Genomic DNA, 25,871 nt, shown 5'->3' with positions numbered 1-25,871 from the left:
CCAAATGGGTTTACTTGGTAAATTTGGTTCAATGTCACGGAGTTTCCCCAAACAACTTTCATTGTAAACATTATCCAGCACATTAAATTCACTAATTATATTAATTTCCAGAAACAGAAGTCTAAAAAATACTTAAACCAATTATGGAAAATGATTTTCAGATGTTAATACTCTCAATTCACTTTTAAGCACTTTTAAGCATGTGATACAATTTGGCAAAAACAACAATATTTGCTGAATACAAATTGTCAGGTGAAATTCAATGATTTATATTTCTGTTAATAACTGAAGGGTTGGGTGAATGGCTTCTACAGCATTAGAAACTTGCCCCCACACTGTTGCAATCCTCTCCATCTAACCCATCAAGATCGGTTTCCCATTTGGAACTGAAGGTTAGTGAATTTATTGTTTTACTACCGAACTGGCATCTTTGAATCTCAGAAAACCTATCTAACATACGTAAACTCAACATAGTTCCATCTCCATTGAAAATTGTTTAAGAGATGGAAACAGACTCCTTGGTCCACTGAGTCCAAGCTGACAATTGATTACCCATTCACACTAGCTCTATGTTACCTCACTTTCTCATCCACTCCCCACACATTAGGAGCAATTTCACACGGTGACCAATTAATCTACAAACCCACACACCTTTGGGATGTGGGAGAAAACCGGAGCACCCAGAGGAAACCCACTACGCAGTCACAGGAAGAATGTGCACACTAAAATTCCTCATCTGCAACAGGATTCCAACTCATGCCTCGGTTGCTGGGCTGGAAGCTTAATCATTACAGTACCTTGCACAAACTTTTGTTTAAATGCGATAAAACAAAACAACAGGAAACTACAGAAGCTGTTCAATCTCGCTCGAAAAAGACAACTAATCCAAAATTAGCCACTCACTTCTTGCAAATGTTTGCTATGCTGGTGGAAGTTGAGAGGGAAAGCTGTTGCTATCCTGCAGGGAAAGAGAGAAGTCACAATGCTTTAATTTACATTCTTACAGTAGTAGAAATTACCATGGGCATATTCTTAAACCACCTGAATGTAATGCTTCTTAAAAGCAAAATCAAATTAATCTGTAACCCCAAAATATCTGGTCCTCAACTCCCAGAACTGCATATAATGATCAAGTTGTCTATTCACATGCAGGCAAAATGGTCCCAGATTTTTGTCACCAATTTGTGCTCCAATGCCTTTGTAATTAGCTTATTGTATTTGATCAAATTAGAGAGAGATTAGATATCGTTACTCCTTATGCAGGTACCCAACCAGCACCCTCTTGCTGCACACTTGTATATTACAATGTTTTTGGTCCTCCAGTCCGAAGGTGAACAGGCACTGTTTGGGCTGCAGGTGCTGCACAAATACCTACATTTTCTGTTGCTGCCCACTCAACAATGAACCACCCAGAATATGGTAGTGGTGGTGTAGAGGATTGCCGGTGGGTGTTGGTGTTTTGCCAAACAGTGCAGTTGTTTAGTGCCGAGATGTGGTTGTCAGGGCTGAATCCTGATCAGCAGTGAATTCAGATCATTGACAAGGACTGAGAGCAGCTGCTCCATAATTTCCTCCATGGCCACAAACCCAATGATATATAGAAATTATTAGGCTTGGGGAAGGCTGTGAAGCCAAACAAAAAAGGATATAGCAGGTTTCATCACTTCCAACAGGAGAAGATGGGAGAGACCATATGATCTGGAGTGTCTGTCACCAAGGAGTAGATGCCAGCTATGTTGCACCCAAACTCCACATTGCAGCACAGAAGTCAGATTGTTTGCTCTGGCCTCCTCAACACGACTCCTCTCCAAACTGAGTAGTGGTTTCATTAGTTGGATTCACACCAGGATGTCAGCACACTGGCAGCAGGAGGACAGGGTTCATGCCAGGTTCCTGGCAAAGGGCGGTAGAGTTGCTGCTTTACAGCGAATGCAGCGCCGGAGACTCAGGTTCGATCCTGACTACGGGTGCTGCACTGTAAGGAGTTTGTACGTTCTCCCCGTGACCTGCGTGGGTTTTCTCCGAGATCTTCGGTTTCCTCCCACACTCCAAAGACGTACAGGTATGTAGGTGAATTGGCTGGGTAAATGTAAAGATTGTCCCTAGTGGGTGTAGGATAGTGTTAATGTACGGGGATCACTGGGCGGCACGGACTTGGAGGGCCGAAAAGGCCTGTTTCCGGCTGTATATATATGATATGATATGATAAAGCAGTGCGGTAACGCGTTTACATACATAATCCCATAATGATCCCTTTCAGTGCAGATTCCGGTAACATTCTTATTCCTGGGAATGACCAGAGTGCTAAGTGAGCTACAAGTATCTAAACATAGCACAAAAAGTAAGGAAATTTGTGTTTGGTAGATTATTTCTTTGTTGTAACAATGCTTCTTGGCAATAAATCTTATACCGTTGGAAAGCCTGTTTATTTCCCTTTTAAATGGTGCCACATTTGTAAGGAACATGCATTTGTGGGATGAGCAGCAGAGCTGAGTATGTGGGTTGCGCCCATGAAAAATCTGCCAAATCTTCTCTGCCAATGCCAAACAGCTTATTCTGCCATTGACTCTTGTTCGGTGTTGTTTGGTGGATTGGATGATTGAAGTCTGAAGAAACAAGACATATTGGCAATTTAACAATTTATTCATTTAATAAACAGGAGCCTCAGTAGCATGTGGAAGAACCATACACAGCCACAACAGCCTGGCACCTCCTCCTCATGCTGGTCACCAGCCTGGTCACACACTGTTGTGGGATGGCATCCCATTCTTCAACCAGCATTTGTCGCAAGTCAGCCAACGTGGTTGTGTTGGTTACTCTGGCACGAACAGCACGCCCAAGCTGATCCCACAAGTGTTCAATGGGGTTGAGGTCAGGACTGCTGGCAGGCCATTCCATCCTCTCCACTCCCAAATTCTGGAGGTAGTCTCTGAGAAACCCTGCTCTGTGGCGGCGAGCATTGTCATCTTGGAGGATAGAGTTCGGTCCCAGACTGTGGAGATATGGGATTGCCACTGGTTGCAGAATCTCATCTCGATATATCTCTGTATTGAGATTGCCTCCAATGATGACAAGCCTCGTTTTTCCAGTGAGGGAGATGCCGCCCCACACCATCACACTGCCTCCACCAAAGGATGTTACTCTATCGGTGCAGCAATCAGCATAGCGTTCTCCGCGTCTTCTCCACACTTTGACCCTATGATCCAACTGCTGTAGGCAGAATCTGGACTCATCCCTGAACATAACGTTCCTCCACATGTTCAGGTTCCAGTGCACATGTTGCCGACACCGGCGCAAACGGGCCTGACAGTCATGGCAGGCCTCCTGGCAGCCCTATGAGACCGGAGATCGGCTGCGTGCAGTCTGTTCCGAATTGTCTGCAAACCTTGACTGCAAATCTGTAGAAGACAGCCTACGGTTCCTAAGTGCTGACAGGGTGAGGAAACGGTCTTCTTCGGATGTCGTCTTCTTGGGACGCCCACTTCACGGCCTGTCTCTGACATCCCCCGTTATATGGAACTTGGCCTTCACTTTGGAGATGGTACTACAGCTCACTCCAAATAATGCCGCAACTTGGTTTTGCGGAACACCAGCTTGAAGTTGCCCTATCGCACAGGCCCTATCCAGATCAGTCAAACGTGGCATGCCGATTCTTGGAGCAGACACCTACTGACCACTGTAGCAGGGCTCATGCTCACAGATGCTGCCAATCAGGTGCCAATCAGGCACCTGATTGTCAGCACCTGGGGGTACCAGAAGCTCAAAACAAGAGTCAATAGCAACAGCAGAATAAGCTGTTTGGCATTGGCAGAGAAGATTTGGCAAATTTTCATGGGCGCAACCCATATACTCAGCTCTGCTGCTCATCCCACAAATGCATGTTCCTTACAAATGTGGCACCATTTAAAAGGGAAATAAACAGGCTTTCCAACGGTATAAGATTTATTGCCAAGAAGCATTGTTACAACAAAGAAATAATCTACCAAACAAATTTCCTTACTTTTTGTGCTATGTTTATATACTAAAACTCTTGTTTGTTTGTTTGCTTGTTTGTTTGTTCCTTGAACTACAGCCAAAACAGTACACAATAGCGCAACAATTTTAGGCCCGCCTTTCTCACCGTCGTCCCTTTAGTTTCATTGAAATCGGTGTTATATTTTATATCCTCGGGAGGGAGGGAAGGGGTGGAGGGAGGATAAGGGGGGGTTGAGGGTGATGGAGTGGGGGGGGGGAGGCGGAGGAGGGGAGGGGGAGGAGAGGGTGCTGCGCCAATGCAGGAGAGGTTTGGGCCCAAAGGGTCCACTTGATCTACTAACTGCTAAAGATGTGTTTAAATGGGTGGATGAATATGATCTGACATGAGCTTTATTCTAAACACTGCAAGATTCACACACACACACTTTTAGCGAGTGCAAAGTAACTGCCTAGGCTGTTTCACCTATTCTGGATAGCTGGCCTATGAATAATATGATGCGCTATAATAAATTCATGTACAAAGGACTCAAACTTTAAGTATAGACCTACAATTAAACTCATTAATTTTAAACCTCTGAGATGAATATGGAACAAATTTGGGAGTGTTATAGGACAGATGCTGGGCCTTTGACCAGTGACGAACAAGCGTTACATCAGGGATTTGATACACAAGTGTTGCAACCCTCAACTTCCTTTTCCAATAGTCTCTTGGACAAAGTTCAGATGAGCCTTAATATAAGAGGATTGTTAAAATGTAATAAAGAATGCAACTTAAGTTTCACAAAGTAATATTATTGCACTCATGTCTTTGAAAATGTCAAACACTAACCTACTACTTTTCTGACAGCGGGACAGAAATCGAGCCGAAATACTTAAACGAGGATTTAGGAAGAAGTTCTTCTCATTTTCTGCATTTCGTTGAACATCTTTCAAAGAGTTGTCAAATTTCTCTGCAAATTAACAAACTAATTTTAGTCATATGCACATGCATGTAATTAGTTTGAACAATGTGGAGAAAAGAAAACAACGTTATCTACAAGTTTTACCATGAGAAAATTCATTAGCTAGAGCTTCAAAGTTGTGTTTGAGGAATTTTTCTTGATCTGGAGTTTTTGCTGCATGTAATTGCTGCGGTATTGTGCTGCACTGTTCCTCTTCCTCTTCTAATCCTGAAGAATGGCCATCAGAACTTAGCTGGCCCACGGAGTCAGAATCTAGGGATGGTAGATGCAAGATGTGACAAGTGTTGTTAGGATTTACTCGCAGCTTTCAAGGTTTTTGTTTTATTCACCCTAGTGGACCTGTTCCAATGTTTGGTTTATCACACCAAAACCTATGCTGCATTTACCTGATGAGAAATTGACAATGTAGCATGTTTCCAGGCTAATTTATGAAGTACAGTGATTACAAAAACAAAATACCATTGTGACTTCTATTCTTAAGCCCTTTGATCATTATCCAATTAATCCCAATCTATGTTTTGAAATGTTATCACATTCTATCAGCACCATGTTCTTTTGAAGGCTTCTTGCTGTTCAATTTACATTTATCAACTAATTTTTGGTTCAAATCTATAGTGATCCAAGTTATTAAAATTACCCTTTGCCGGTTATTTTTAAGCTGTAAACTACTTTTACAAAGATTAATACTCTCCAAATACGCCATTACTGAAATCTGCTCCATTTATTCAGAACTAGATTTACAATTCATTATTTTCTGAAAGATAAAAGAGCGCAGAGGGGTCTCATACACAATTCATGTAGTGCTCTACACTTTACATTACCTCAGTATTAACTAATAAGTCTCTAATAACTATGTTTTTATAATTCTAATAGTTACTCTTCTATTGTTTTATCATTTGGAGCCCAACAATATACACCTGTGTTTTTTGGTTCCCAGCAAAATAATCTTCAACTGAAAATTAATTGAATTTGTGGGGTTTAAAGTTTTCTTCAGTATATTCTGCTACTACTCCATTAAACAGTTACACAAAATATATTTTCCCCAAACAGACCCTAACGCCATTGTACTCTAATGTTAAATACATAATTTATGTTAGTGTGCCAAAGTAGCGTCCACAAAATCCAGTCGAAGTTGACTTCAAGGTAGAGAGCGAAGATAGGTAGGGAGATGGCACTAGATATAGTGAGCAGATTTAAGTAAAACAGCATTCTAGTAAAAGGAATACCATTGTGTGAGAAAATTATATTTAAAAACCACACCTAAGACGTGTGTACGTCAAAATATTCTCACTGCATATATAAATGCAACTTTACAGGTCAATAAGAAACCCACTTTGGTAACTTTTTTTGGTTTGGAAAAACAAATACAAGGCAACCATGCAGTGAAAAATGCACTACTAGCTGCAAGACAGACTTTACACTTGAGAATTATTGATCAGTCTGAGTGAAACACGTTCAGATGGTTATCAGAACTTTAAAAACGTAATCAAATAGCTCAATAATGACTGACGTCAACACAGACTCAATTACAATTCTTTTTAAAAAGGGCTGGATTGTGCAACTCAAAATCTCTATCACATACATGTAGTGTACAATATTGGATTCAGCATTGTCAGTGGCACTAACATTAGTACAATTCCATCTCCCCACATATCACTCTCATCAAATCTCAAATGGTCTATCTGTGGAAACCAAAAGAAGGTTACTGCTAGCTTTCTATTCAGAATCTCTCACCGTCCTGTTGCTGTTCATGGCTGGTGGTGCGGCTACTTCCCGAATCCATCGAATAGGCACTGTCAGGACTATTCTCCACTGAATGCACAACTGGCCACTCGGAGTCACTTTCTTGTAGTTTTTTTGGTGGTTCTTTTACTTGATAATCACTACCATGGAAGAAGATACAAAGTCAATACACAACAACTCCAAGCTATAGCAGGATAATAATGGATACTCAAACTTGGCATTATAAAATCTTACTAAATAATAGCATTACATTCGCATTTTTCACTTGTAACTATTTCCTTTTCACAAAATATCACTAGTCAGATTCTCGTCTTGACACATGCCTATCAATTCCCCTTTCTTTCTCTTTGCCATTAACTTGGACCTAGAGGAAATTTATAACAGCCAGGACATGAGGAAACCCATGCAACACAGAATGCACAAATCGTGCACATGCACAGGAGAAATAACTATTACAACACTGCTGTCCAAATCAGACTGGTTGGAAATGCTGGGTCACTTCTAAAGAGTTCCATCTACATGTCAGAATAGCTTGCATTGCAGATGATAAACATTGGCATCAATGTATAGATAAGGACATAATATTATGGTGAGAACTATAATACCATCCTCTAAAATAATATGAATACGTTCAAATAATTTGAGAATTCAACATTTAAGAATGTTCAGAATACCCACTTCTCTGTACTGGTAGAATTATCATCATTAGGTAAAGGATAAAAGGTTTGCATGGTTGGTTCAGTTTCTGCCACATCCATCTTCTGTGAAAAGGTACAATCGGTATCCTCTGGACAAATTGAACTTGGCCTTCCCATAGAATTTCTTGATAGAAGACTAGGGGAAATTTCCATCTAAAAACAAGATTTTAGGTAATGTGATACATTTTAGAATTAAAACACTAACCACCGTAAATTTATTGTGCTAAAGAATAGGATGGTGCTAAATTATTTGATGATTTAATTGCATAGAAAAAGGAAAACATTAAGAAAAAAAGCAAAAGCAACCAATATTTTCTAAGGGCAGTCTTTGCAATTTAATCAAGCTTAAAATGTCTTCATTGTAAAAATACATCAAAATTCCATATTTCCAAAATATCCTGAAAGCTTAAAAAATTTCTTGGAACTTAAAACTTGGAACATTTTTCAAACTGTAAAGTAAATTAATCAAACAATTTAAGGTTTCAAATGGGAGGAAAAAAACCCTTTTCACAAAACAAAGCCAATGAAACTGATCTTAACGAAACTGATTTCTTAACTGACCTTGGACAAGAATGTAGGAAATCATTTTTGCAATTTGACATATAAACCAACTATCAACTCATAAAACAGTCAAACACATACCATTCATATTGCTGCAATTCATGATAAAAACATGTCTATTCCCCAACCAATTGAATAAAGTGATACAACACAATCTGAGATATATTACAATCCACTTCAGCTTGCATACAAAAAGTGATCATGGGTAATGTGGCTGTATAAACCCCACCCAGCTTATAAGCAAGGCAAATTCCGCAATAATCCATACATTACATCAGCTGTCTCAAATTAGCCACTGATGTTAGGCATCTGGGATCTCTGACATTCTATTGTACAGCAAAAAGGAAGACAATTGAGTGAATACAACTCCAGAGAAATGCTTCTCACAGTCCCTTGGCATTATTTCATTAATTATATTGGCTGCATTTTTATTGATCTGCTTGTTCAAGAGTTAGGTAAAAATGTACGCATTTATTGTCCATTCCCAGTTTATTAAACTGTGGTGGCAGTTATGGTTAAGCAATATTTAATTGTCGGGGGATTCGGATGATTAACTAAAATTCAGGTTTTATAACGACATTTGCGCAAGCATCAATTTCACATGAGTACTCAAGACCAACTATATTGTTCTATCATTTCAATAGATTGCCTAGGATTTCTAGTCTCTTAATCCAAAGTGAAGTAGACACTGGAAGAATATAGGATTTAACTAGGAAAGATCTTTCACTCAAATTTTCCTTGTCATGAAAGAGAAGATAGTTTGAATGGACTGGGGGTGGTGTTGGAAAAAACATACCTGAACTTCAGTCATAACCTACCACAGAACAGCAAGATTACCAGCAATATATAGATGGCATGGAAGGAAGTTTTTGATCTTGTGACAGTAACTTCAAATTCTTACGCACTGTCAAAAATTGGTGCTTAAAAATCAAGAAATTATTTTTAAAAATCCACTTTAAATCATGAACCAACTGTTATGTAGAATATTTTCAGTAAAAGATCAAAGTGCAAATCTTACTTCAGTCGGAATTTTAATACTGATTCATCTCTCAACTAGCATGAAGTTCCCCTTTCTTAATATTTGTGTAGACATGAAGTTCCCCTTTCTTAATATTAGCCAGCATTAGGTATCTAGGAGACATTTTTGGCTTCCAGCAAATTTGTTATCAAGCAGATTAAGCTGCCAATATTAAAGAATTCCCAGAGAATTCTATAATTTAAAAAATATATTTTAAATAGATCCAGAATAAAACAGAAATATAGAAAACAGGAGTAGAGCAAAAACAGCAATAGCTGGAAATATTTAGTACGTCAGATCATATCTATGGAAAGAGAAAGCATCAATGTTTTAAGTCAGGGACCCTCCACTCGGTAAAGGATTAACCATTTTGGCTGTACTCCAGCATTCTGATTAAACGTGGGCAATCATTTTTTTCAGTTTCCAGTTCCTGCCTTCTCCTTACATTCCTTGATCTCTAATGATGGGAATATACAAAAAATTAACGTTGACCTTAAAAGTAAAAAAAGGAAATGTTAAGTATGCTGAGATTAATGCTGGGATATTTAAGCAGTAATTATGCTGAGCGAATCCTGGGGGGAAAAAAAATCACACGTTAAGGAACGAGGCATAAAAGTGAAGGATTCTAACAGCAAAGATTTTTTGAATATTTGTCAGTTCATGAAATATTGAAGATAATGCTGGAGAATAGCGATTAGCACAGCTTAAGATGCACAAAATGACTAACAGCAACAGCACTCATAGTCTTACATGAGTGCATAGAAGAAATTGCTTTCCAGTGACATAATCAAATGACTGAGCTCTGCCTTTACAAATTCTGATCTATTAAAGTAGTTCATTTATCACTTCTGTTACATTGAACCTTTTTATGCAAGGCTTCATCCTAAACAAAAGATTTTTATAACACTGTTTGATAGCAAAGAACACATTTTTAGTAGTAAAGACATGAACCATACCCATTGCAACAGCCATGTTTTACTGCTGGACATAATGATTTCTATCACTATTTATAGACCACACAAGCCCCATACTATTTCCCCACCCCAGAAGGCACCTAGATTCTAACAGTTCAATTTGTAAAAGGGGGATCTAATTGGTTTGTTTTTGATGGTCTTTAATAATTGCAGGAATAAAGAGCATAGTTCCTATTTTAATAACTACGTGATATCAATACCGAGGTGGTAGGGTGATATTTGAAATTTCACGCCAACAGACATAAAATTATAATACTCTGCAGATATGTCACCAGACAAATAGTTTGGTACTATGCCAGACCGTCAGCAGCAATTGTTAAAGGCAAAAATAAAACTCAATATACATTACAATCTCATCAGAAAACAATTTCACACTGACTGCCAGATGGTTATAAAGTTTTAGCATTTCATTTTTAACAATCATTTCAATAAGTCAAGTTGCTCCTCCTATTCATTCCATGGTAAACATTATTCTACATGCAAGACTATTAATTCTGCCATGCATAAAAGATATCAAAAGCGAGCATTTATCTGGCTGGGATTCTATTGTAACTAGATTCCCAAATAAATGCTGTTACCAGAGAAAAACCAAAATAGAGCATTAAAACCTCTTCCCTTGAATGAATGAATGAATGAATAAGTTTATTGGCCAAGTATGCATATACAAGGAATGTGCCTTGGTGCTCCGCTCACAAATGACAACACAAACATACAGTTAACAATTAAGAATAAAGCATAACCACATCAAAACAATAAGGATACAACATTACGGTCTAAACATGTGGGTGAAAATAAACCAGAGCAAAAAAGAGACTACAGACTTTGGTTATTGAGAACTATCACTCGTGTATTGCTTTTCATGTATAGCATCATTTAACTAACTGAATTACCAATTTATTAGTAGCCATTACCAATCTTATAAATGTTGCTAGTTCACAGAAATCTACTAACCATCTTGAGAAAGTTATCCAATTTACGTGGTTCAAAGTTGTCCTGCTCCACCAAGCAGTTGTTAGGCTTTCCCTGTGCCACCGACATTCTGCCTGGGGTTGGGGTCGCACAGTACTCCTCCAGCTGCCTCATACCCAGAATGGAGTGAATAAGATCTTTGTCCATCCTTTCAGCCCACCTTCCTCGTGGATGAAATTTCTCAGTGTTACCTCCTGCTCCATCCTGCACACTGTTATCACCTGCCTCCTGTGACGAACATTAAAATGAATTATTTTAGAACATCTTTGCATTGAATTTACCGTGTAATAAAAGTCAATGCACATTAGTCCTCATGGCTTGTGTGTCTCTGCAAGTTTGAGTTCAGGAGAAATCTCACAGCTGATTAATTAACTGACTACTATTAAGAAAGAGTCCATATTTTCACATTTTCACTTATTTTAGAATGATTCAAATTAATTTATTCCACAGACCATTTGCACGTTTTTTTCCTTTCTTCACATTTTTCTTCAGTTAGGACCATTTTAGAACTATAGAATTTTGTAAAGTGTCAAATACTACCCCCAGTCATCTCTTTCAACACCAGAGTATTCAGGTGTTCAATCCCCTGGGGTTTACCAGAATCCAGCCCAATTAATGTTTCTAATACTTAAGAAAATATAATGCCAATATCCATTAACTCCTTGTTCATCAACTGAAAATGAAAACAATTATATTGGAAATCTGAAACAAAGTATTGAACATACTCAGCAGGTTAGACAGCATCTGTGTTGAAATAAACAGTTAAATGTTTCAGTACATCAAAGGTGGAAAAATAAAATTCATTTAGAGAGCCCAAGGTAAATACAGATTCTTAAGCCTGCAATATTTTCTTTCAATATAAAACTGCAGTTTTGCCTTACTCGAGTCCTGTACCACATGTCCGTAGACAGGACATCCAGTGAACAGAGCGTGCCATTCTTTAGCAAAACCCATTGATCTGCAAGTCCTGAATCAGTAACGAGTTCAGTTAACCAGTTTTAGTGCATGATGTGACTAATTACGAACCTGGCAGGCAACTTGTTTAGCATTTCAAATATACCCATATCGCCAAAAACAATACCTCTACCGCAGATTTATATAGAGAAGAGTAATGTAAAAGTGTATGCTATAAATTAAGATTTTATAGTAATTAAATGACACACTATTCCAATTGCTTTTACAATAATGTTTACTCTTCCTCACAAAATACTTACCAGTCTCTTTGCCCACATTGGAAGTTTCCCATTAGTCAGCAGGAATGCAACATCTTCAGCCTTACCTGGAAAGAACAGACAAGATTAGTTCGATTGGTCCACAAAATGGAAGACAAAAATCTTGTGTGGAAAGCTTTCCTTTTCTGGATTCTTTCCGACGGTTTTGTGCAGAATGAGAAAAATAACTAAAGGTATTTTGTGCAATATTTTAAAAAACAATAACAATGTTAAACTCATTGGCACCACATTTGCTTTTGGGCCATTTTTATGAAAAAGATTGGATGTAAATTAGGGAAAATTATGGAAGGTAACATCAAGATTTTTTCAATTTTTGCAAAAGCATGTTTTACAAACTGCAATCTTAATTAAAGCCGTTTTGAAATCTTGGTAGAATAAAAAAAACAGAGCAGGTGCAAGACATTTAGCCCTTCATGTAAGCTTCGCCAGGGCTAATGGGACTATCGGGGCTAATCTTCACCTCACCATCGATGACATATATTAAAGATGAATGGTCCTAAATATTAATGAATAATACCATCACCATCACTGCCCTGCACTATTCCCATTTCCTTTGTTTGCTCCAACAGGCAGAAACCTTTTGACTTCTCTTTTGAATGCATTCAATGCTCAAATCTCCATTGCACCTGGGGCAGAGAACTCCAAAGCTGCATTCACTGAGCAAAGCCTACTTATGTGTTATGACTTAACATCCCATAAACTACTTTAATCAATTTACATTGGATCGCTTTGGCAACTATATATTTTTAAGTGGACCAAAATTGTGCACAAAAAACAAGGTGCGGTCTTTAAAAAGTACTGTATTATTTTTATAAAAACTAGAATGTAATTTACTTCATCTGCACTGGACCCGTGGCTTTCAGTATTTCTGGAGAAGTTTTTGTTGTGATGATGTTTAATTCCTCAACTATTTCCCTATTCTAGGATTCAATATTAATTTGTTACCTCCGTATTCTATTTCAGCATTGGTTTTAATTTATGATAACAAGATTGCACGAAGAACATTATTCATTAATATTTAGGATCATTCATCTTTAATATATGTCATCGTATCGATAAGCCTGCTCTTACCTCTGTCCATGTGATCTTTCGAAGGAGTTTGGAATGATCCATCATCTCCATCTTCCCCACTCATCTCCTCCTCTTGATCATCTTCCTGACAATCTGAAGTTAACTTTTTCACCATATAGGTTTCTCTCCTAAATCATTGCAGAAGAGTTAATACTGAAGATAAAATCTTTTTCCACCTTGGAATATGCCAAAAACTAGCTCTTCTAATCATCAGTCAATGAATGAGCATACTATTTTTATGCTTTCCTCAACATACATTAGCATACAATGTCAAAGTGCAGTTGCAGAAAGCTAAAGCACTGTACACACACAGAGCTATATTAGCAGTAATTTTTACTTAGTCTAGGACAGGTTAGTGGTAGCACACTTGAACCGTTACAATCTCACTCGGGCCAATCCTATCCATGACTTCAGTATCAAACTTCCGTTGAGGCACCAGTGCAATGCTGAAGGACTGCTACAGTGTCTGAGCTGTCACCTTTCTGATGCCCCATTCATCTCTTAAAATGTTAGTAAAATACTACACTCCATTATAAAAGCAAGAAATTTCACCCTGGAGTCTTGACCAATATTTATCCTCAATCAACATCATTACATCTCTAACGATTGTGTCATTACTTCAAAAGTACTCAGATCTAAAATGTTTTGCTGAGGTTGTGAAAGACTAGAAATAAATGTGCTTCAAGATTTATCGGCTAAATAACACTTGGCTTAGAGCTGAATCCCAAACTATTTTGGATTATAGGCAAAGTTGTTCTTCCACCACCACATCATTCATGCAAATTTCACAGTGCAATCAGACCAGAGGATTTACAGCTAAATGGAAAGAGTGTCACCCAGATATATCTTGGATCTTCCAACTTTGCAATTTTGATATAAAATTAGAAAGACTCAAAATCATCTAATTTTATGAAGCACTTCGCAGGTCTGCAGGTTTAACAACATACCTAATTGGTGCTGAAGCCTTGCTTCCACACGTCTTATCTTTTTTAGCGATTTGTTTAATTTCTGAGAGACGATGTCTCATGCATGCAGTCAACTGAGGGTCCAAGCGCCATGTGAAAATGCAACTGTGGAATAAAAATATAATGTAAAATATTGAATAGAGACATGTAATATAATACTCAGATTAGAAAAGAACATTCAGATTCCAACTTACTGTTTAATCACTGGATATTAAAGTTTGCATGTCAGCACCCTCTAATGTGCAAAGTAATATATCTGAATGAATAGTACATTAAGTTGGGAAGAAAAGGGATGGGAAAGGTCTATCCACTGATCACATTCCAGAATTTTCAGTGCCGAATTGATCACTTAGCGATTAACCAAATCTGGGAAAGGACAGTTGCATTTCTCCTATTAAAATGCAGCACAAATTGTGCAGTGGAAATATTTAAAGATCAAAAGCAGAACATAGCAGTTGCTTCGGTGACAAGGTGAAGTTATACATGTGGTGTTGGTTAACAAAACGGGGCCCTTCAATAATGCAGTTTACAACCAAGCACGCTTTGCAAGGAGATTCTCCAAATGTATAATGGCCATTCAGCAGAAAATTACTCACCTGTCTCCCGATACTGTTATTAGATATTTGCAGTCATGTGTAAATTTCATTCCAGTTACAATTTCTGAAACGGAAGAAAAAACCCAATTAAAAATGTTTTGGAATGTTTCTACATAATGCTTTAAAGTATTGCAAGCTATAAAGCTATGCCCTCTAGTATTTGATATTTCCATCTTGGGGAACAAGTTCTGATTCTCTATCCTATCTATGCCTCTCACAACTTTATATACATCAGGTCTCCCCTCAAATTCCGAGAAAACAATCCAAGTCTGACCAACCTCTGTAGCCAATACCCTCTAGTCTAGGTATCATTCTGGTAAACCCTCCTGGTATCCTTTCCAAAGCTTCCACATCCTTCCTGTATTGGGCGACCAGAAATACACACAATACTCTTAACAAGGCTTTACAGTAATTCAACACACTTTTCAGTGGACTGTGATTGCTTATTATGTACTGCACTAGTGAAAATGAGCAACTCGGAGACTTGCCCTGTGTGCCCAACCTTCAGGCAATTTAAACAAGAATGCAAGAGCTGGTCAGATATTTAACAGGAAAAAAAAGTTGGGTTTAAGGAATAAAAATGAATTTAATAAATCAAGCAACAGAATGAAAGTTAATTGCTTTGTCAATTAAGTAGATTACCTGAATGTCCAAACATGCTGGCTACACATTCTCCAGTGTAGAAGTCAAAGATAGAAATAGTCTTGTCAGAACAACTAGTGGCTACAAATGTTCCGGAAGGATCCATCTGAACCTAAAATTTAAAGCAGAGAGAGTGCTAGGAAAATAGACCGTAGACTACATACTAAATAAAATTGATTCAAAGTCACCCAATGTGAAAATGCAAACAAATATTAAAAATCGTACACAGAAATGAGTGATTTACTGCATCGGAAGCAATCATTGTCTATTGTGTCCACGCCAATACAAAATGGGACTTAAATCCTACTTCCCAGCTCTTTAGCAAGAAGAAAATGTGCTTGTTCTTTTTGTATTCATGTTCTTTGTAAATCTTCATAATCTAAAAATATTAATTCTATAAAAGACACATTTTGCTTCATTCACTTATATTAAAATGCTTTCATAATTCTAGCTGCAGAGGGCACCCCAAATCAACATTTGATTTAAGATTAGGCCATTTGCTTCTGCTATTTTCCCCAAAGAGTTCGGGAACCTTGTACCAGTGTCAGAACAATACCTAACCCTTAACATCAGCAAGACAAGAGAGTAGGTTGTCCACATCAGGAAGTGGTAGCAAGGAGGGATGTGCGAAGACAATCCTGCCTTCAACAAAGGGGCTGCTGTAGACATATTAACCATGTGCAGTAGAACCAATTTTCCATTCAAATAAGGATATTCCATTCTATAATGAACTTCTAGCAATCTTACTTATGCTCAAAACAATTTGAAAATAAATGTTTCATTAAATTCTGAATTGCCATATGCTGTTGTTCATTGTTAGGCATTATATTGCAAAAGAACTAAGAAGATAACATAGAAGAAATTCTGTACTATTTCAGGTGCTTGAGATTTGCAGTCCTTACTTTGAGGAGAATCCCATCTTCACTCTGTGAACCTTTGAAACATTTTTGTTGCTTCCCACTGTTTATGTTAAATATTCTGCAACATTAAAAAAATAGACGTAATGTTTTTTACTTCCTTCATTTTCTCCTCAAATATATTTCTATACAGTTCTACAGGTACTGGCCAATACCTCATCTATATGCTAGAGCCATCATTTTTCACTATGCAATATTATTGTACAGTCCGAATCCCACAGTATTTCTAGCAGAGTCTATGGATAGGGAACTGGAATGCTGGTAATAGTTACAACCCCAATTGAAATGAGCTAACGTATCAAGAACAATACATGGTAATCTAAAGTTTAAACAGCTCAGTTACTAAAATGGATTTGCGATCTGTATCATGGATTTTCTTTTATATATATGCTTTCCTTCTCAAAGGAATTTATTCTGCATCATACAACTTGAGAGTTCTGATGTAACAAAAAAAAAGGCCATTTCCTCCAAGGAGATAAACATACCTAATATTTCTGTCCTGGCAGCAGATAGCTGCATATTTTTGAGTGATATCAACATCCATGTCATACAGGGTGGTCTTTCCTACAACATGATGAGTTCTTGAGAACTGAACTTCATTGACAGACTGCAAAAACAAATTTAATTCAGTCTACATACTAGGAGTTTGCATAACTAACATTCAGTATTAAACTACCCACACTCAACAATACTTATATTTTGATGGAAACAATCATCAGAAAGAGATTAAAGGGGTGTCGTGCAAAAAAATTAAGAAATTCATGTGATAGATAGGGAAAGTCTAGAGGGGCATAGACAAAACCTGGGCAAATGGGACAAGTGTAGACGGGATGCATCTTGGTCGGCATGGAAGAGTTGGGCCTAAGGTTCTGATTCCACGCTGCATGACTCACTGAATATGGCTGAGTTTCTTCCCACTTCTTTACAGCAAACTCTACCACTCCCACACAATATTGCAACAGAACGAATGTACCCGTAGTTTTCTCAGAGCAAAAATTTGAAAATGTAAGCCATAGTGAAATCATTCATCTTTTATATCTGCTTAAAAAAGCATTTCATATTTGCAAGCCAGAACATTAATCTGTAAAAAAAGCGTAACTTTTTTCAATGAAGTAAACTAACATGTAAACAAAAATTGTCCTCAATTTCCTTTGTTTTCCATTGACCAACTATTCCAGTCTTATGAGTGAGCATTCACAGCAGACATGCGATTTACGGTCGAAGTTTTGTAAAATTTTGAAGCCATGAAGGATAAAACCTTGGACCAGTAATACTTAACTTTGCCAAGTCACAAGAACTGTGTTTATACATGCAGTTCAATTTTTTTTGCAGTAATTCTTAGTTTTGAGAGATTCTTATACCAGCTCAGGATTCCAATAGCAGTATTCAGGAGAAATAATAATCTTGGATGGTCAGTTTATACTGCTCATATTTTCACCAGTTGCTAGCTTTTGGCATTATCATCTGATAATATATTAAGTAATGCACATCAAGGCATTGGATGTGAAGCTTTTTAAAATTCCCCTCAGAGGCCAAGCCACCACAAAAAAAATGCACAAACTACAGAGGGAAACAGAAACCAAAAAGGTTTACCTTATGTGCAGTACGAAAGTATATACTTTTATCAGCTCCACAACTAACCATTTTGACCCCATCATTGCAAGCTACAGGAAGAGAATAAAAAGGGACACATAACATTGTCAAGCATCTGCATCATAATATATATATTAAGTGACTGGGACAAATCTAAGTCATTAGTAGAAGTTAAAAATAAGCAATGTCATTTATTGATGAGACAGTCATATTCCTTACAAAGTACCTGCAAATTTCACAGCAGTAATAGAGGAGGAATGGTCATCTAGTGTTTGTGCCAGGCTATACTGTTTGTCCACTTTTAATATATGAATTAGACGGTCTCTGCTTGCGGTTGCCAACAACTTCATTCCTTAAAAGAAAATTAATAGATTTAAAAATACAGTAACGAGGGTACCAGAATTTAAGTACACAAAGGAGAGAATTATGTGGTTATTCAGTAATTATTACATTGAATATGAAAAAAAACCACATTTGAATTATTATTATTATAAATGTTACCAATTACTCAAAAGTATCAGGTAAACATTCTTCCATGGGTTATGGCTGGATACAGATGAGACAGCTTAAGCTAGAGTCAACACTTCAGGCAAGGTTAAATGGCACAAAGTTAAATTCAAATCTATTTGGTAGATTGTTCAAAAGAATAATTAAATGTAGAATAAGAGGTTAAAATTTTCCAAAATAAAAATCAGAATTGTATGTGATCACCCTCGCACACAAATTAACAGAGGGCAAAAATCACTCCTCCAACACAACCTTTAGGGAAGGGAAGTGGAGATGTGGAAAAGGTAAGGAAACTAAAAAAGGCCTATCGGCAAAATATATTAATTTAACATAAAAGCATCAGGATCAGAGAAGCGGCATCTTCATCGAGGATTATGGGCTCAAAAATGCAGAGCACTTGTAAAAGAGCACTAACTCAATGCTTAGCAGCCACAGGACATTTTGTCCAAGCAGATATAATATTCTTCAAAAGAAAAGTCAACCATGGCCTCTCACTACGTAAAATAGGCATTGTTCGTGAAACCATAATGAGCATAAACAGGTAATCATGGAAAAATAAGTTACCAGTGAGGTGCCGGATGTTTCAGTTTCTGGTGACTCAGCTATTTACAATAACAAATCCACATAACAGTTATGTGAGGGGGGGACGGACAAATTACAAGATTTGGGATTTTTTAAGGAAATGACTTTGTTTTTATTTAAACACAAGAACTGGGAAAAGGAGTAGGTCACAATCATTTGAGATTTCGACTGGGCAAGAAAATGGTGCTTGATCGGTCCTTTTTCCCCCTATTGAGCTCAATTGAATTTTACTCACCAGTTTCAGGTTTAGAGTACTCAAGGCACAACATTTCAGAATCATGAGCCTCAACTTTCATTAGTTCATCCAGGAACTGCAGGTCAAAAATTCTAGAAACAGTAAAAAATTATGTTTTAAAACACTGGGTTTGATACAAAACAAATTTGATTTCACAACTCATTGCACTCAGCTGCTTATCAGGTCCCAGACGGCAACCAATCAGACTAGTCCTCCACTTTTTCATGCTCGATTGGAATAAATTTCCAATCATGACCACAAATGAAGAATAGGACAAGGGAAAAGTTCAATGACTTTGTGAATGCTCAAAGTCCTATTAACAATAGTCATAAAATATTTTATTTATTCACACATAACCGCAGAATGCAATGATTATGTCAAATTAGGAAAGAAATGCAGTTCAGTTTGAGCAGAGGAGGGATGGGTACATCAAAGCATGGTGATAACTTTTTTGAATCCAGCAAACTGAAACAGAAGAACTTGTAAAGGCTATGAAATTCAGGCCAAGGGTGTATGAAATGCCCAGCAGATCAGGTGGTGTTAGGGAAGAAAGAAAATAATGATTTTTTTCTATACACTTCCTTTAAAATCACTCTTATTTGCCATAATTTTAATATCAGTGCCATCAGCAATGTTCCTGCTACCTCTTCAAACAGTATGATACTGTAAAGGTTTTCAGTTTATGCAATTGCATATTACACGCATTAGGCTCTTCATTTTTTTGTCATTTAAACGATACAGTAAAAAATATCCTCATAAGCAGCAAAATATTTCCTTTAACCAACTGTGCTATTAAGTTGCTGAGGAAAATTTCATTATCATTTGTACCTCAGGGTCCCCATCCTATCTCCAGAAGCCAGATGCTGCCCATCAGGGCTGATGGTTATGACCCGAATTCCTGATTTTATCTCAGAAGTTCCTCCATTTTCCGTTCGGTCAGGATTGTTTGTTGTGTCTTGGAGGTACTGAATATTGCCATCCACATACACAATTTTGATTAAATCCTGGGGGGAAAATAAGAAAGGGTCACGAATACTTCAAGTTCTTCACTCATTAGATTCCATTTTCCCTTCTAATGTGAAGACTGGTGCAAACTAAACGTTTAAAGTCTCTGCTTTATTTTTATTCCCCAGTCTGAAAAAGCCACTTGAAAACAAACACCGATAAGAAAAAAAAAAATCAGATTTCTTGTTTCTTATATTACCCATTTTAGATCGTTTTGCAGAGGTTTTTGCAGCTTTTTTTTTTAACCATTTGCAGGTCAATGGTTCATCACTACAATTCTCAATTTTAATAATAATAATAATAATAATACATTTTATTTATATAGCGCTTTTCATATACTCAAAGACGCTTTACAGAGATTTTGAGAACATAGGGGAAATGAATAAATAGATAAATAAGTAAATAAATAAATGAACAGAGAAAGGAGACAGAAGGTGAGGTGACCTTCAGTGGTTGAAGGCAGTACTGAACAGGTGAGACTTCAGCGATGTTTTGAATGTGGTGAGTGTGGGGGAGTCTCTAACGGTTTGGGGTAGTGAGTTCCATAGGGTGGGAGCAGCGATGGAGAAAGCCCTGTCCCCCCAGGATCTGAGTTTAGTCCGGATGTGGGGGGATAGGAGATTGGCAGCGGCAGAGCGGAGGGTGCAGGTGGGAGTGTGCCTGTGGAGGAGGTCGGTCAGGTAGGATGGGGCCAGGTTATGGAGGGCTTTGTAGGTTATGAGGAGGATTTTGTACTGGATTCTCTGGGGGATGGGGAGCCAGTGGAGTTTATAAAGGACGGGGGTGATGTGGTCACAGATCGAGGTGTGTGTGAGTAGACGGGCAGCGGAGTTTTGAATGTATTGAAGTTTATTGATGATTTTTGAGGGTGCGCCATAGAGGAAGGAGGCTGTTGCAGTAGTCCAGACGGGAGGTGATGAAGGCGTGGATGAGGGTTTCTGCAGCTGTGGAGGAGAGGGATGGACGGAGACGGGCAATGTTTTTGAGGTGGAAGAAGGCTGTCTTTGTGATGTGTTTGATGTGTTTGTCGAAGGAGAGGGTTTGATCAAGGATGATTCCAAGATTCCGGATGTGAGGTGAGGTGGATAAACTATGTTTTAATTATTTAACCTCTGCCATGCTGACATGGGGAATTCATTCATTTCAGTTGAATGGAAATCTCTCTCCCTTCATACTGAGCAGTGTCAACTGAGCAGTGCCACTCTATTAATAATTGGCTGATGGCCAGAACACAAATCTAGCTAAAAATATTTATTTACACTTGAATCTAGCAAAAACAAAAGCATGTTGGATTAGATCAACTACCAAGTTCAGGTGGAAATGGGAATTAGAGGTTAAAACTCACTGTGCTATAAATATTACGACGGAATGAAGTGAATTGAAATTCAGAAGCACCGCCAGAATTCCACAATCGTATAGTATTGTCTGATGAACAAGTTAGAAAAGATGAAGGTGGCAGACAAGCCAGGTTATTTTCTTCCAACTCTGGATAAACCTGAAAAATAACAAAAAAATGACTACTGCATTGTTTACACCATGGGTTTTTAAATAAACTGGACACATTTACACAAAAAAAGTTGGATTCAAGGCTATAGATTAGAGAACGGACTGGAGGCGAGGCAGTGGGAAAGCCAGAAAAATCCCAAAGTGGGATTCATTTATCAAATTTCCTGGAAGAGCCAACACTTACAAGGACATTCCAGGTTTAAAGAAAGAAACAAGAGATGGTATCATACCTCTACATTCCATATGCTGGAACTATGATACAATGATGAGTAAACCTTCCCGACTTTCTTGATGTCTTTTGTGTCCCACACATAGAGGCTGTGATCATTGTACACACATGACAACCATCGATTGGAAGAGTCGAAGGCCATACCAATAATGTCAGGATGCATAGCATCTGAATTCTTAGTGAATAAACGGCTGTAGAGACATTTTCATATTATTTATTTATTAAATATATATATATTTATACATGCTTCTTGTACACAAGAATTTTATGACAATAAAATCGAACCAATTTTTAAATTTACCTTGGTTCAATTCCTGCTGCCACATTGACTCCCAGATAATGAGGTTTGGGCAGATTGGTGATAAAATGGAGGTTTGCAGGGTTAAATAATTTCAATGTTCCATTAGAACAACCACAAAAGATGAAATCCTGGGTTGCGGCGATACAATTTGCTGCAGAGGTCTGTGGGGAAATAGGTGCAGATAAAAGATGCTTTTTAATTAAAAAATGACTTAAATATTTAAATTTGTTTTAAAGGAAGCAGAGATCAGCATACCTTTAAATCCAACCATTTATCCAGTACTTTTTTCCCATTGAACTGGCAGAGAAGACCAGAACTGGTGATGCAAAAGGTGCTTCTTGCCATCTTCCCCTTACCACATGCCACTCCAGAGAAAAAGTTATTATGGAGCTCACCCAGCAATCCAGATCGTCCTATTAAGGGAACAGTAATATTTGCCTGGATTGGAAAACACACAGGTATTTGGTTTAGTAGTGAACAAAAAGATGTTAAGTTACACAAGGGCACCACGAAGCACCCAATTAAGATTGCTCAAAGACTTGATCAAAAGCAACTAATAAGTTTAGGATAAAATTCAGTCTTCATCTCATTTAATTTCAAAGAAAATCTTTTGGGTCCTCCAAAGATTTATATTATTAATATATAAAATAACAGAAGACCCAAACTAGAAACAGACTTGCTTAAACTCATTTGATCTTGGTAGCCAAGTTTCAAGATATTTTAAATTTTATGTTCTAATATAAGAAAGCAACTATGATTTCATCAAGAATAGCAGGAACCACATCTTCATTAAGATGTGGACTCAAACATTTAAATTATTATTTCTATGCCAGATTCTGACAATTAATCTTGGCTGAAGAAAAGATTATATGATTAGTATCAATAGCTAGCCTATTCAATGGTTCTCGTTAAATTGTCAAGTTAGCAAACAAGCAGGGAAAAAAAACCTGATATATATGTGGCAAAAACAAAATGAAGCAAAAGACAAATTTCCCACTTCCAACAAAACTTGAGAAACAAATTAAGAACACACCAAGGCAACTACAATTCATTACAAAATAATTTATCCATATGATAGTTTGCAACTGTTAAGAAAACAGCATCTTGAAATGAAACTACTTATCACAGATCAACGCAGTTGGCAAGACTATAATGATTTAAAATACAGTGACGAGCATTGCATGCCAGATTAGAAGGCAATCTTAGACAATGATAATAACCTACCTTGGAGGTTTTGGAGTCATTCAGATACCAGAACTTAACGTGTCGGTTGCCAGCTGTGACAAAGTAACTGCTGTCTTCAGAAAATGAAACAGCCGTCACTTTACTAGAAATTTTATTAGATGCTACAATGGTGTTTTTCTGTCAAGTAAAAAGTATTTCTGTAAGTACCAATCCACAAGACACAACCTAACCCTAAACTCAAGTTGTGATAATTTTTCACTAGAAACAAAAATCAGGTGGTAGAGGATAAGGGCCTCGATATTCAAAGAAAACAGAGGACTGGAATTTAGAATCAGGCAGATTATTTTTTTTAAATGGTGGGATAAGATATGGAGGATCTTGGCAGAAGATTGTTAGATTGGGATTCCTCCCATCATTGAGCAGAGTTGCATAATACGACGTAGACCACGACAGGTAATGACATTTAGTTTAGATATATAGCATGGAAGCAGGAGGTTTGGCCCACCGAGTCCACTTTGACCATCAATGACCTGTTCACATATTCTCGTTTACACCCACTTTCTCATCCACTACCTATACACAGGCGCTAATTTACCTACAAACCCGCACGACTTTCGGATGTGGGAGGAAACCAGAGCACCTGGGGGAAATTCACAGGGAAAGACACGGGGAGAACATGCAAACTCCACACAGACAGTAATGGAGATCAGGATCGAAACCATGAGGTAGCAGCTCCACCAGCCGTGCCATTGTGCTGCCCACAATGCTGCATGATTAAGATGTAATTATCTGGAATTTCATGGCTGCTGCTGGTTACTAGGTACATATACATTTGGAATTCAAGTCTAGTTGAAACTCTGTTGGGTTTCATTCCAGACATATTAATCACTTGGATTTTTATCCCGCAACATACTTCCTTCAGGTTTAATTTCATAAACAACAGAAAAACTACCCCACTACTTTTTTATAACACAATTGTCATCCTACCTTCCAATCCCAGACATTCACAAGCTTGTCATGTTGGTAGCCTACTGATACAATATACTTCATGTTGGGTGAAAAAGCTACACATGATACTCCATATTTGTGGCACTGTAATTCAGCCACTTGAGTCTTCTCAGCCACATCCCAGACCCGCACTGCAGGCAAGTGTCCACTCTAAGTTTAAAAATAAAATTACATCAGCATATTTGCGGAACATACAATTAAACAATTTATCAGGTCAATAAATTTAGATCTTTACTGACCCCCAAATTGTAAAAATTGCATTTACACTTTGGGACGCAAGATCTATTTAATTTATAGCTTATGAGTATACCTGAATATATTTTTTTATATGCCTTCCCATTAACTCTGCATCTCCTACCAATATATTTTTAGTCAGAAGGGTCTTGACCCGAAACGTCACCCATTCCTTCTCTCCTAGATGCTGCCTGACCTGCTGAGTTACTCCAGCATTTTGTGATACCTTCGATTTGTACCAGCATCTGCAGTTATTTTCCTACACAATATATTTTTAGTTATACTTTTTCATATGCAGCGCAAAGCTACAACTCATCTGTCCATCCTCCTGTGCAAAATACTAGGTTTGATTCCTTGCTCACATTCAATATGTAGTCAATAGACAATAGGTGCAGGAGTAGGCCATTCAGCCCTTCGAGCCATTCAATGCGATCATGGCTGATCACTCTCAATCACCGTTCCTGCCTTCTCCCCATACCCCCTCACTCCGCTATCCTTAAGAGCTCTATCCAGCTCTCTCTTGAAAGCATCCAACGAACTGGCCTCCACTGCCTTCTGAGGCAGAGAATTCCACACCTTCACCACTCTCTGACTGAAAAAGTTCCTCCTCATCTCCGTTCTAAATGGCCTACCCCTTATTCTTAAACTGTGGCCCCTTGTTCTGGACTCCCCCAACATTGGGAACATGTTTCCTGCCTCTAATGTGTCCAATCCCCTAATTATCTTATATGTTTCGATAAGATCCCCCCTCATCCTTCTAAATTCCAGTGTATGTATACAAGCCCAATCGCTCCAGCCTTTCAACATACGACAGTCCCGCCATTCCGGGAATTAACCTAGTGAACCTACGCTGCACGCCCTCCATAGCAAGAATATCCTTCCTCAAATTTGGAGACCAAAACTGCACACAGTACTCCAGGTGCGGTCTCACCAGGGCCCGGTACAACTGTAGAAGGACCTCTTTGCTCCTATACTCAACCCCTCTTGTTACGAAGGCCAACATTCCATTGGCTTTCTTCACTGCCTGCTGTACCTGCATGCTTCCTTTCATTGACTGATGCACTAGGACACCCAGATCTCGTTGAACTCCCCCTCCTCCTAACTTGACACCATTCAGATAATAATCTGCCTTTCTATTCTTACTTCCAAAGTGAATAACCTCA

At 38.0% G+C, this 25,871-nt stretch overlaps 1 protein-coding gene across 1 annotated transcript in view; it reads right to left on the bottom strand.

Moving 5' to 3' along the window:
* LOC144611868 (mitogen-activated protein kinase-binding protein 1-like) overlaps positions 1–25,871 on the bottom strand; it is a 57,216-nt gene that overhangs the window by 7,945 nt on the left and 23,400 nt on the right. The window contains exons 5-27 of the mRNA XM_078431177.1: positions 24,454–24,624; positions 23,506–23,643; positions 22,537–22,719; positions 22,282–22,442; positions 21,982–22,171; positions 21,591–21,740; positions 20,069–20,244; positions 19,241–19,332; positions 18,143–18,268; positions 17,917–17,987; positions 16,809–16,930; positions 16,309–16,384; positions 15,407–15,518; positions 14,765–14,828; positions 14,151–14,273; positions 13,204–13,331; positions 12,115–12,179; positions 10,883–11,128; positions 7,359–7,531; positions 6,672–6,820; positions 5,022–5,189; positions 4,805–4,925; positions 904–958 (exon numbers count right to left, since the gene is read on the bottom strand). Of these exons, the coding sequence (XP_078287303.1) occupies positions 904–958; positions 4,805–4,925; positions 5,022–5,189; positions 6,672–6,820; positions 7,359–7,531; positions 10,883–11,128; positions 12,115–12,179; positions 13,204–13,331; positions 14,151–14,273; positions 14,765–14,828; positions 15,407–15,518; positions 16,309–16,384; positions 16,809–16,930; positions 17,917–17,987; positions 18,143–18,268; positions 19,241–19,332; positions 20,069–20,244; positions 21,591–21,740; positions 21,982–22,171; positions 22,282–22,442; positions 22,537–22,719; positions 23,506–23,643; positions 24,454–24,624 (3,060 nt within the window). The remainder of the gene's footprint in view (positions 1–903; positions 959–4,804; positions 4,926–5,021; positions 5,190–6,671; positions 6,821–7,358; positions 7,532–10,882; positions 11,129–12,114; positions 12,180–13,203; positions 13,332–14,150; positions 14,274–14,764; positions 14,829–15,406; positions 15,519–16,308; positions 16,385–16,808; positions 16,931–17,916; positions 17,988–18,142; positions 18,269–19,240; positions 19,333–20,068; positions 20,245–21,590; positions 21,741–21,981; positions 22,172–22,281; positions 22,443–22,536; positions 22,720–23,505; positions 23,644–24,453; positions 24,625–25,871) is intronic.

Source organism: Rhinoraja longicauda, chromosome 41 (assembly GCF_053455715.1).
Source record: "Rhinoraja longicauda isolate Sanriku21f chromosome 41, sRhiLon1.1, whole genome shotgun sequence".
Lineage (NCBI taxonomy): Eukaryota > Metazoa > Chordata > Chondrichthyes > Rajiformes > Arhynchobatidae > Rhinoraja > Rhinoraja longicauda.
Note: the sequence above shows the minus strand (reverse complement) of the source record. Positions and strands in the feature narration are given on the sequence as shown.